The sequence below is a fragment of the Aulonocara stuartgranti genome (assembly GCF_965226115.1).
Source record: "Aulonocara stuartgranti genome assembly, chromosome: 20".
Lineage (NCBI taxonomy): Eukaryota > Metazoa > Chordata > Actinopteri > Cichliformes > Cichlidae > Aulonocara > Aulonocara stuartgranti.
The window spans coordinates 2,128,185-2,141,284 of record NC_138956.1 but is presented as its reverse complement, the minus strand read 5'-3'; the positions used below and the strand labels follow the sequence as shown (position 1 = coordinate 2,141,284).

Sequence of the window (13,100 nt, the reverse complement as noted above, 5' to 3'; positions counted from 1 at the left end):
ATGAGTCAGATGAAGACAGATCCCTTAAATACGTAATAAAAATACGAAGAGATTTCCTAAACGTGGACTGTGAAAGTTTGCTATTTCTTTCTTCTTATGCTTTTCTTTAAATTTTAAAGATTTTTTTGTCGTGGCCTGTTTGGTCCGGAGGCTGTGTAGGCAAGAAAGGGAGGATTTGACGTTAAACATATATTTTTAAGCAATTTTTGTTTCTCCAAAACATGAGACCTGTTTGTTCGACGCCGATATTGGTATGGCACAGGAATTAGCTACTGTTAAGCTACTGTTAAACACGATAACATCCCCGTAGCTGTAGTAATATAAACTCCCAACAACGTTCACGTTTCAAGTCCATCCGCGTAGATATATTTTAACCTAGCTTTATTATTATTATTATTATTATTATTATTATTATTATTATTATTATTATTATTATTATTATTATTGGTGATGGTGGACTGGCAGCCGGTCCAGGGCACAGAGCTGACCGGTCTTGACCGTCTTGCCCCATACCAGACACCAGATGACGCTCTTGTCTTACTGTCCTGCCCTTTTTGCGCTAAAGATCCCTGCCTGGTCCTCAACAACCAACAGCTCAAAGTTTACCGGACACGTTTCTCCTATTCATCAATATCCCCATTGAGTATCAAAGCCAATTTATGACTGGCCAACATGCGCACGTGATCCCGTACAAATACCCCATATTTGGGCAGCCCACGTCGGATCAAGAATTAAAAAAAGATACCAAAGCCTACTCCACCTATAAATCCTGGATTATTTTTTAGGGCAGACAGCTGTGAATTTTCCAAAAGCGGCAACAAAGAAAAGCAATGATCAACAAAAACAAGGAAATACCCGCAACGTGTAGCCCGCAGCCCTGTCTAGTTTAAAAAGAAAGTGTCGGTGGTAGTTTGAAATGAGCTCTGTTGACAGCTCCAGTCTCAGGCAAACAAGCGAGACAAGTTCTCCTAACACTATGTTTAGTTTCGATCTATCTGGGCGCGTGTCCAGCCATTATGAGGGTGTTAATGTGAACGGGATATTCTCTTGTCCCGTCCCCACGACCTCTGTTCAACGGGAGGAGATGAAAACTAGCCTGCGTGGCAATACGGATATTCCACTCCCGTCAGGACCACAAATAACCATGGTCTCCAGTAGCTCGTCTGTGGACGCCAGCGGGCTCAGCTACGGCAGCAGTAAGCTGCTCGGACGTGGGGCTGGCAGAGACCCGGAGAGAAGCGCAAAATCCGGCGGCAACATGAGCCAGGAGAGCGACAGAAACGCGGATAACACGCAGTCCGTGAAACGAAACACAAACGTGAACCAGCCTGAGGATAGTGAGCAGCGACCACAGATTTATCCATGGATGACAAAACTGCACATGAGCCACGGTAAAGTTTGCATATTTTCTAAAGTGCAGCTAAGATGCTTTCCCTTATTCACCCTTAACGCTACAACACTTCTTTTTGCCCGTTCCAGTGTCCCTCTTGAGTTTTATAGGCCAAACGCAGGAAATAATAAAAACTCGCGGTCATAAATTTTATGACAAAGGCATCCATTGCTCGTAAACCTGCTCTGTTACGGTGAAGATGTGATCTGCGCTGTGATTTATGGTGGCATAATTGGATAAGAGAACAAAAATGCGATAAAACTATGGAATAATATTACAAATGCAGCATTAAGTATTAGTTTTTGCCATGCTTCGTTTATAGACTTGGTCTAGCTATGTGTTTTGCATCAGCACACACACTGTGAGAGAGGAGCTTTAGCCTTAAATTGAACTCTGTCAAACACCAATGCCCTGACCCAATCATGAACTTTTCACCTCTAAAAGATCTGAATAGGCATGCTTCTTCTCTATGCCTTCAAACCACTGGCGTACTGTTGAGGCAGCGAGACGTACAGGGAGCACATTTGCTGCAAAAGATGCTGTTTTTATTATGAGCCTCCATATGCAAATATCTAGAAACACACTGCAGGGTTGTTGAAATTATTTTATTTTTTCCAAAAGCACAGCTCTGTTGCTTTGCACGCATGTACCCACGGAAATCTGAAAAAAGTATCTGGAAAACATCACTTTCTTCAACCCACTTTTTCTCCCCCCCCCCCCGCCCCCCTCTTTTTTTTTTTATAGTTTACATATCTGCTTCTCCCCCACAACATCCTACTCCAGTGCATCGTTATTAAACCGAGGCCAGGGTTTTATCGAGAGGCCCACATATTTTTAGTTATCAACTTCTAAGCATTAAATCATGATAAGATGCATTAAGTAATATTTTGTATTTTTTATGTTTTGCTGTGAAAGGATTAAGTGGGCCCTCTTCCCCTGCACTGAGCATATTTATATTAAGGGTCTAGTTAACCATCCTTATCTGCATGAACATAAATTTTTATTGCACAAGTCCACAGTAAGTAATATCAGGTTAAAATTAGGTTATATAAAGATTTTTGATCTTTTAAATGGGGGTTGAAGGGGATTTAAATTAATGGATCCTTGCTTGTAGTGCTTATGGGTATCCAGGCTTTGTAATAACATGTAATAGTAATGAATGTAATGATATTATTAGCCTATTATTTATATTCCACTTATTTTTTTCCACTCTAATGCTGCTGAAAGCTAACTTATTTTAATACCACTTCAGAATCGGAGGGTAAGCGGTCCAGGACCAGTTACACCCGCTATCAGACTCTGGAGCTGGAGAAAGAGTTTCACTTCAACCGGTACCTGAGCCGCCGCAGGCGCATAGAGATCGCCCACACTCTGTGTCTAAACGAGAGGCAGATCAAAATCTGGTTCCAGAACAGACGAATGAAGTGGAAGAAGGACTCAAAAATCAAAGTGAAGGAGTAAAAATGGCATCAGCGAACGCGGTGCATGCAGCACGTTTTCAGCCCCTCACTGCACAATGCTGGAGTGCCGCCTGACCTTCGGATGAACTGCTAGGAGCAATGACATCACGACACCGCTCTGTGTGCTTCATCACCAATTATGTGTCACTTGCTGCAGTTTGGGACCTAATGTATTGAATATCGCTCACTTTGATCAATCGGTTTACATTTCTAAATTAATTTGCTGCCCATGCGATGATAGCCTCACTTTACTGCACGAGAGGAACAGGGGGTCGAGGGTTAGCTGGAACCGTCCCGCTGCAAAGCTTTGGTCTGCAGTACACTGAAAAGGTGCACACAAACACTAAAAGAAGAAAAAAAATAAAATGTTTTTAAATTATGTAAGCGAGAGGTAACCTGAATAGCTCCCATCTTTATATCACCATGCATCAAAGGGGTCAGTGAATCAAATAAAGTCAAAATAAATACTAATTCTGACTTATCTGAAAATCCTTAGCAACAGTTAAGTTGTCTTACAAATACTACTTCTCTCCATTTTTTTCTTTTTCTTTGAAATTTACTCTGTGACATGTTGCATTTAGGATGCTGTTGAATGTGTGTTCAATAAGCAATGTCCTCGTGAGTGGATTTCGTGTGAAGACACCATCCCTGTTGTCTGTCATATTCTTGTGACTCTTGAATCATTATGTACAATTCAGTGGCTGTTTGTGATAATGTTGTAATGTGCAATGGAACAATTTCTCTTCCCTCCTTTGTAAACTTAAGGTGCCTGATTAACACTGGGCCTACAATAACTGATAGATGGCCTGTTCGTTGATTGTAACCAATAAAGACTCATTAAAAGTAAGGGAATTCCCTGCTGTCAGCATGCACGTTTATTATTATTTATTATTATTATTATTATTATTATTATTTAAAACACATTTCGAGGGTTGGCTGGCGGAATTCAGTTCACTATCAAAGCCATTTATAAATGCGTTGTCCCATTTGAGCCACGAAATCAACAGATTTTCATTGACTCACAAACGCGCTCGGAAGTCTAAGGCCCCCATAAAACTTTATTGCCCCCTTCTCCAGCACTCCACCACACGCACACTCCGTTTCCTGTTTTGTCAGGGAAGGAAGGGACGCACTTGCCTGTGATAACACTCACCCACGACACAACGTGGATGCAAAACTTTGGTTTCCTGTGACCGCACACTGGCGCGTCATCACCGCTGAGGCCATATGGCTACTTTTGTCATGTCGCCTTGCTCTTTAATCCTGCTATCATTACACTGCTGTTAAAACATCGCTATGTGGTAGCGCTGTAGCATAGCGGACATAAAATCACGCCATTGTTGAATGTAGCGGCAGTTTTAGTAGAAGAAGTGGCGTGACGCAGAATAGCCCAAGGTTATGAGGTAATTCTGTCTAGCACTACTTAAAGAAAATAAAAATCAACTCACCTCTTAAACTAATAGCTTCCTATTGACTTCCTTGACGGTTATGAGAACCGGTCAGCGCAGCGTCCACTTTCTCTGCGCTGTGTTGGGCCTAACCTATACATGGACAACGCATTCAATCCCTTTTTCTATGTCTTTCTTTTAGGGTATTTTAAAGTTTACAAGGTTACATATGCCAATTGCCTCAAGCAGGGCCTGTGAATGGTGCATAGGAAGCACGTGGTGTCATTTAAGTGGGTTTTATGGCCTGGAAGAGCTGACAAACCTTCGATATATACACATCATATATAATCTTAACTGTCCGGAATCGCAGCTGCCTGCTTCCCCTTATCGGAGGAAGAAAGGGCTTTGTGGCAGTGAGGATGCAGTACCTTTCTTTGGACTGTGTAGTCGAGTGGTGCGGAGGACTGAGAGCTGTTGCAGTAAGTTGGTTTTTACTTTGCCTACAGGCCTGCGCGCTGTGCCGTTAGCTCACTGAACTGCGTAGTTTTTGTTGTATATATATTGTAACTGAATGTGTGACTGTTAAACAGATTAGAGCCTAAATTGACGCTATGTACTAATTCGCAGCGAGTATTTATGAAACTGTGCCATATTTTTAAGCACCCGGAAAAATGATTGTTTTCACACGTTTTATTGTATCTTTGCTCTTTTTTAATATTCAAAAAGTGTCTCGTACGGATATATCGATCACTGATATTTTGTGTTAAGGAGCCACGTTTTAAACCATTATTAGCCTTTTATTTGAAGGCTGTTGCATTTTATTCTTGGCAAATAACAGAATATAGGCCTACGCACATTTTCATGCGGTGGATGTGATTTGATTCAACAGTTTTCTTCTTAATGTCAGAGTGAGAAAATAATATATATATATATATATATATGTGTGTGTGTGTGTGTGTGTGTGTGTGTGAGAGAGAGAGAGAGAGAGAGAGAGAGAGAGAGAGAGAGAGAGAGAGAGAGAGAGAGAGAGATGGAGAGAGAGAAAGGTGACTGTGAGGAAAATGCAAAGTTCAGGCAGAACTATCAAAAATAATCTGGCGTCCCGTCTCACTAACCACTACACCCTCTCTCTCCCTCTCATTTCCAATATCCCCCTCGTACTCTTACCTCCATGTGACATACGGAAATTCTAAATAAAAGCGCCGTGGTTTCAGACGCTTGGATGGAAGAAAATGCGCTTTTTTGAAAATATACACAACGTTTCGAAGCATATTTTGTGACATTTGTTCTGTGCTGTTCTGTGTTGTGCTAAAAGGTGGCTCTGATGGTTAAAAGAATGCATTAGTCCACAAAAAGAGGCTTATTAGTGCAAAACCACCTGACTACCATGACTCGAAGTTACTGTTTGCACTCATCATCATATTGTTTTAGGGTCATGTCTGGGCCAAAGGAACAGGCTTGAGTCAAAGGCATTTTTGCAGTTCAAATATGCCATTATCCAAACTGAAATATTACGAAAGGCAGCACTAGTGTTAGCTCGAGGCGTGCATGTGCATGTTTTGCAGAAATGTGTTATCAGTCTTAAAACTATGTGATCTTATAACCTAAACGAGTTTCTGCTTTTCTTTAGGCTACATTATTTTAAAAACGTCCTAGAAAGTAGTTCAGCTTAGAAAAGCTGCTCAGTGTGTGAAACTGCTAATGGATGAATCTAACAGTAAGACTTTTTGGGTGTGTTCAGCTATGCTGTTAGGCACAAGGTGAATCAGGAATTTACAGGCTGTAAATGCTGCATAATGTGAGAATTAAAAATCACAAAACAAAGTATTTGAGTCAGCTTTCTTCCAAATGAGGAGTTTCGAGGCTTTAGGTTGTGCACAAATGCACTGAAGGCTGACCACTTACCGCATCTCTCCAGTCCTGGCTTTACAAACCTATTTTTAATATTTTCTTTATGTGGAATACGTAAAGTCTGTCCTGGTTTGCTTTCAGGTGTGCAAGGGAAAAATTATACACTTTCAATAGGGGGCACTGTATAACACGCTGCTGTGTGGGTGATACACTGCGGGGGCAACATGTCCAAGTCAGGGCATTGTTAGTTCCTCTTTCTTCTCATTATTATTTTTAATTTCCTCCTTTTTTCAAAAGCAATTTCGTTGCTTTTTTACGTAATACAGACATTTGTCATATCCCATTAACTCCCATAAATCTCGCACTAAAATGAAACAAAACAAAAGGAAAATATTTGTTTTCCTGCAGAAATGACTAGTAAATATATTTTTTCTTTTACAATAAATTAGAAACAAATATTAACGTGTGTTTTGCCACATTCATGGGGCTACAGGGCGCTTATTACAATCGAACTAATTTTACTCTCAGTACTTTTTAGTCACTTTGAATTAAAGACCTGGTTTAACCTCACAAAAACTAGGACAGACCTTTCCAAAAACACTCTTATAGCATCGCAATAAAAGTGAAATGGCACAAACATCCGTTTTCACTGCCATGTTCTGAGCTGTCGTATTCCTTTCTTTGACCTGTGGAGCTGACATTGTCATCATTCAAACCTCGGAGGTCATTTCCGGGTGAACACAAACATCCTTTTGTCTGAGCCCAAATAAAAACCATAAAGTCCTATTACATCGGTTGTTTTGTTTAACTCAGCAAGAATTGATTTACAATGTGAAGACAAACTAGTTGTTTTGTTTTTTTTGAATTATCATTGACTCTCCGCCATAATTCCACAGCGCTCTGGAAGTCTTGGGATTTCTATTCTTAGAAAATTTGCCCAAGGAAATACCAAAATGGTTGTAAATTTACTTTTACTGTCTGAAAATGACCCGTCCTAAATTTTCGCCCTCGGTCCCAGTTCTGCAGCAGCCCTACACATGTCAGAGCTTTTCTAGGACAGCCTCGCTTAAGTAGATAGCAGAGGATATGAGAGGCAAAGGGACGGACTGACGGGTCATTAGGAAAAAAGGAAACACATGCAAACAGTTTCTTTCTGTATTTGAACTTTGAGTGATTTACTGTAGGAAACACGAAGGGAATCATTATAATGAAATACATTTGTGGCTTTCGATTGTATTATATAATCTCCTTTTCATATTTGTATGTGGCCAATTTATATATTTAGATTTATTTTTAGATTATACAGTGGCTTTTTAAAATTGGAGCAAAAAACCGGAAATATGGTACGGACACCGCATATGTTTATGCCATCTTCAAATGCGTGACAAATAGGTTGCTTCGTTAATTTAGAGAACACTGAGTAACATTTTCTTTCTATTCTTTTTTTTTTTTTTTGAGGGGGGGGGGGGTGTCTAATACATGTTTTAAAAATAAAATATTAATTGAACAAATTATAAAGCTAATTTCTTCCTCGAGAATTTTATTTTTGCAGTTTGGGTGCAAAAATTCATTTTGTCACTTAATGAGGAAATTTTTTATGGACCTTTATAAACCATTTTGTCATGATTACCCTTTTAATTCTTTTCGTTCTTTCTCTCTATTTTTCAGGCATTTCAACGAGCCAACGTGAGTGAGACTGCAGATTTAATAGTAAGTGTTACGCATTGCCCCACGCTTATCTGCCTACCTTTATTTGAGAGTAAAGCTTGTCTGGCGGAGTTGCTTTTTCAATGACAGCAACCACCTTAATATCTGCACTTCCACTTAATTTATCCAGACACTCTGGCGTTATGTTCTGTGTCTCGTTTCTTACGATTTCCAACATTGGACGCCTAAACAAAAACTTAAGATGGAATTACCATCCTATCCTCTCAACTTCTTGCAGTGCCAGTTAGCCGGATTTAACTGCGCAGTGAGTCTTATGAACCACATCATTGCTTCGAAACCAACCAACTGTTTATAGGAGGAATCTGGTTTCTGAAACCGCCTCTGCTCCCTTGGCTGCTGCTTTTTAAAGAGTATTCATATCCAACTAGTCTCCAGTCTGTCTGCACTTCATTAAAACTTTTTATTTTAACTGGACGATACAGCTTAACGTTATTACACCTGGGGAGAGTAAACGTGGAAAGGCTATTAGGTTAAGAGTTTGATTAAAAGCGCATCGTAACCGTTTTCATCAGGGAGCACAATATTGCTGCACTGTCTGCATCCAGGTCAGGTACTCGGCCACCAAATTTAAAAAAAGAAAAAAGAAAAAGAGCAGCACTGCGTGGACAGAACGACCTCCACATAGTTTTGCACAGATTTATTTTGTTTACATATGTACATGTGTGAACACGCTTGTAAGGCTGTTATTTTGCAGGGGAGGAAAAGGGAAAGCTTAATTTCTCAAATGAACAAATGAAACATCAAATTAGTCTGCCTGAGGGCCTCATTTTTTGTACTTCTACATTATAACTAGTTATTGAACTAGGTGCACGATCTGAAAGCCATTTGTGGGGAGAAAGAATTCATTGCTGTCTCTCCATCAATAATCCTTGGCAGTGAACTATTGGAACCAGTCAAACGCGAGGGGTGAAACGCGGGTCAGGCTGTCTAACTAATATTAAAATGCGTCCGCCAGAGCGCATGGGGCGAGAGGGAGTAGGTGGTGTGTATGTAGCTGCTTTCACACTGGTTGTGTGCACGACAAACAGCATGTCTTTTGATGAGAATATGAAAAAAATCCAAATGAATATGAGTTAGATTTTTTTGTTACCACTTCTCGGGAGTTCACTGTGTGTGTTGGGGCGGGAGGCTTTGTTAATCAATTTTAAAAAATCAAATTGATGCGCGGGATGCTGGCGGAGAAATATGTAGATTGAGATGTTTTTTGACAGTGTTTGAAGCACCCTGTGCATCACCGCTCTAATCAATTCCATTGATTCACAATCTGAGCATGTTTGCTGTTTTTAATAACCCCGAAACAGGTCACATGTCTGATATTGCATTTTTCATCCGAGGCTTTTCTCATTAGCTTCCAGAGTGGCAGCAAGAAAGGTTACCGAGCGGTCAGTATGGTAATAGCAAGCAGAAGAAATGGTTGGGAACAATAGAAACTTATTTTTCATGTGTGCTGTCACGCCGTCCCTTTGTATCCTTCGTGTTTGTAGCTGAATATTCATATAGGAGGCACCTCAAAGGCAGAGGCTGAATGTTGAGAAAAGAGACCCTTTCTGTTCTCTGCGTACGGCGTCTTTATGCTTTGTGTGTGTGTGTGTGTGTGTGTGTGTGTGTGTGTGTGTGTGTGTGTGTGTGTGTGTGTGTGTGTGTGTGTGTAGGCATACGTGTGCACTCACGGATATTTTATTTTTAGAGAAAGGACCTAAAATGTGTGTTTTCCCTTGCTTGTAGATGTATCCATAGCAGGAGTGGGGTTGTTTGTGGCTTTGCTTCTTGAATCCTGATAAACAGAATCCGCTTTGACGCACGCTTTCTGTGGTATTTCCACTCTGATGCTTCTTGTGACACGACTGTGAAATGCACGATAACCTGCTTGCCACAGATATTTGCCCGGCAGATGACCTTTTACAGTGTCTAACCTAAAACACATTAGTTGTCTATATGTATACCCTGTAGAACCGAATTTGTGTGAAGTACAAGCAGTCGCAAATACGTCTCTACAGGAATACATGGGCAACTGAAATACCACGCCAGTCGATGAATTGTTCTGCATCTGCTTCCCTTCACGTCTCTCTGGCATTTTTTTTCTTCCTGCTTTTGCATATACAAGCATCAACGATGATACATACAGCCTGCATCCACCCCATCCACGGGCTCTGGCAGTGCAATAACGCTGTCACAAAGTGTATTCATAGCTCAGACAGCCACAGATTGTGTAGGTAGGCCACAGAGAACGTGCAGTGTGCGGCTACTACTGTGTCAGACCCTGTAAAACACGTTAGGAACCAGGGGTCGTTTAAAAGTGACTGATTTACGGCTTTTATTGCTCTATAAAACGCCTCTAACATCCTCACTAGGGGTAATAGAAATGTCGTGCGCATTCTTTACAAACAGTACAGCCGGAATTATGATAAGCAATTTCACGTCGTTTTTAACCGTATTATTTAACTGCTGCTGTGAAAATAGATGCTTAACTTGTAATGTGATGGTTTGAATGGAAATATATCATTGTATTATTATTATTATTATTATTATTATTATTATTATTATTATTATTATTATTATTATTACTCTCCACCTGAAGACATATATGTGAAACATGGGGGTGTTGAGGTGATAGGGAGGTTAACTTCACTCTGTCTGCCTACAGCTGACTCTGAGAAAACAATGGGAAGCTTCCAGCACATGACAAGTTTATACACCCAGGCAGTATCAGTTTACAATAAAACAACAGACCACCAGTGCTGTATGCCTTGGCTCATGGTCATGCTTCAGCCAGGGTTAGCATGCAACATTTTCAGGGTGGATTTGCCTAAAGGCTGCTGAACAAAAGAAAATGTTGTAATACTTTCAGTGTTTGTATTTTACTGTTTAAATTCTAGTTTGAAGCATTGCGTAACCATGTTTGTTTACTAATCATCGGGATGTTGCATTCTGCAGTTCTTCTTCAGCACTTCTTGTAGTTTCAATGGCCTGTCTCATCTGCCTAACAGTGTTGTTTTTCCTCACATAGATGCTGTTCATTGATTGTTCCTGCGCTTTTATTTGGGCCATTACAAAGCTCAGAAACATGTGCACCAGGTAACAGATAAGGGCTTTTTCAAGCTGTAAAACTGCAGTCAGAAGAAGAGGGAATTAGCACCACTCAAGATCACAAGGACTGGTGGCTGATTTCTATTTACACGTGTCATGAATTGCTATCCTGCATTTAGGACAGATGTTCACTTAGTCAAGAGTGTGTACAGCAGACTCTCTTGTCTGCAGCAACTTCACAGTGACACAATACTGGTCCTGCAGTTAAATCAGCAGCTCATTACACCCTCTGCTCTGTGACATAATAGTGATGTAGTTTCACTGCTGGCTGGTTTGTGAGCTCCTGGTGAATGCTTCTCTGCAGGGTTGTGTGCCCCTGATCTGTGACATCATATTAGTGATATTATGTAAGTTTGATCAGTTGGATGTTTGACGCCTGCTTAGCCCACATTTGTGTTGCAGTTTTGTTGTGTCTATGACATTTTCGTCTGTGGCATGTCAGGGTTTATATTCAAATTTGGATTTATGCAATGTTTTGTTTTCTATGGTTGCTTTGTTGTGTTGTGCCTTATGGAAGCAAAGGTTGGAGATTAAAAGAGTTTAGCTTTGTCTTTCTGTAGGATAGAATAGAAGCACCATGGATGCACTCTTAAAATCTTTTATGTTGTAAAGCATTTTGCAGCTTTTGTTCCAACAGATTTTGGCTACTGTGACTTTAAAGCAGCAACCTCAGATACAGAATCCTTCTGTAATTCAGTCCCAGTCTTAATGCTATATACTGGGATATTCATAACTGAGCCATTTGTATCTTTTAAATCTTTTTTGTTATATTTTGTAATTTTGTAATATACTGTATTATTTAATTTAGTTTAGTTAGTTACTGTTCTTACTGTCTTGGAGCTACTGTGGCCACATAATTTCCGCAGGGATTAATAAAGCATTCTGATTCTGATTATTCTTACCAATTTTCATTTAAAAGCTGAAAAAATCCATACAAGTGTGTAGTTTTAAAGAAATTAATATGGATTCGAAATAGATAGACCAAAATTTCTCATTGTTGAAGAACCTGCCACTGAGGCAGATTGTTTCTCTCTGTCCACTTCTGTCCAGCACCACAAATGATCAGTCTTCATCTCCTCAAAAGCTGGAGACCATTCACCTCTCCACCTCTCCACTGACCTACCTATGTTACTGCTGAAATGTTTTATAGGAGAGAAAGAAAGAAAGAAAGAAAGAAAGAAAGAAAGAAAGAAAGAAAGAAAGAAAGAAAGAAAGAAAGAAAGAAAGAAAGAAAGAAAGAAAGAATTTATGTGACACAACCCTGGGCTGTGTCACAGCTGAAGCTTTGTTGTCAGAGACAGTCTTTGTTAATCAGGTGTTATAACTAACACAATGACTGGTTTGTTGTTGCACCTCATCCTTGTCCCTTTGAATAATTGAGACCACTGTATTTGCCTGTTATATTTTTTCCTTGGTCAGCAACTAGCTACTAGTTTTGTCCCCAAGATCAATTGCCTTGGTAACGCAGCCAGAGAGAGAGAGAGAGAGAGAAAGAGAGAGAGAGAGAGAGCGAGAGAGAAAGATTTGTGCCCACAATGGCGACTGTAGGTATGCTAAATACCTCTGGTTCCTTATCCGGGAACTACCTCTTACCCTGCTATTGGGCCATTGGGTCACGTGGTAAAAGTAACTTTACAGGGCTGCTCGCAAGTAGGAGGGCTTTATGGAGCAGAAAAACGACAAAGCTAGAAAAATTATTTTCCACTCCAGAAATTAATGATCATGAGCTCGTATTTGATGGAGTCTAACTACATTGATCCGAAATTTCCTCCATGCGAGGAATATTCGCAAAATAACTACATCCCCGAGCATAGTCCAGAATATTACAGCCGCGCAAGGGACACTGGCTACCAGCATCACCATCAGGAGTTATATCCTCCGCGGGCGAGCTACCAAGAGCGCCAGTTTAACTGTGCAAGCATCCCTGAACCTGACACGCCAAGGGGACATGGAATACCCCATTCTGCGCATCTACTGACAGGGAAAGGGCAACCTGCTTCATGTGAAACCCCACAGTTGTCCATGTCCCCCGCCACCCCACCGGCCGCAACCTCCGCCTGCAACCAAGCTACCCCGGAGCATCCAAACAGCACAGCCTCCTCCAAACAGCCTGTGGTGTACCCATGGATGAAGAAAATTCACGTCAGCACTGGTAGGCAACTTGTGTGTTTATGTTCCCTGCACTCCTCATGCTCC

General features: G+C 40.7%; 2 protein-coding genes across 6 annotated transcripts in view; both read left to right on the top strand.

The window, feature by feature from the left end:
- The window catches only part of LOC309697227 (homeobox protein Hox-C4a), a 59,355-nt gene that overhangs the window by 33,352 nt on the left and 12,903 nt on the right, over positions 1-13,100 (top strand). The window contains exons 1-3 of one of the 5 annotated variants that reach the window (XM_082518975.1): positions 4,698-4,717; positions 7,758-7,799; positions 10,825-13,056. In XM_082518975.1, coding sequence (XP_082375101.1) covers positions 12,621-13,056 — 436 coding nt within the window. In that variant the 5' untranslated portion in view covers positions 4,698-4,717; positions 7,758-7,799; positions 10,825-12,620. Of the gene's footprint in view, positions 1-4,697; positions 4,718-7,757; positions 7,800-9,541; positions 13,057-13,100 lie in introns of those variants that run through there. The other 4 variants (XM_082518976.1, XM_082518974.1, XM_082518973.1 and 1 more) reach the window with 4 other exon arrangements.
- Positions 494-3,720, top strand: hoxc5a (homeobox C5a). The gene is made up of 2 exons (XM_082518981.1): positions 494-1,391; positions 2,643-3,720. The coding sequence occupies exons 1-2, from the start codon at positions 917-919 to the stop codon at positions 2,849-2,851; spliced, it is 684 nt and encodes a 227-aa protein (XP_082375107.1). The 5' UTR covers positions 494-916; the 3' UTR covers positions 2,852-3,720.

Bases quoted from the DNA above. Each gene is read 5' to 3' on its own strand.
- hoxc5a (XM_082518981.1), top strand. From the start codon at position 917: ATGAGCTCTGTTGACAGCTCCAGTCTCAGGCAAACAAGCGAGACAAGT. The intron at 1,392-2,642 runs GTAAAGTTTGCA...ATACCACTTCAG, and splicing joins AAAACTGCACATGAGCCACG to AATCGGAGGGTAAGCGGTCC.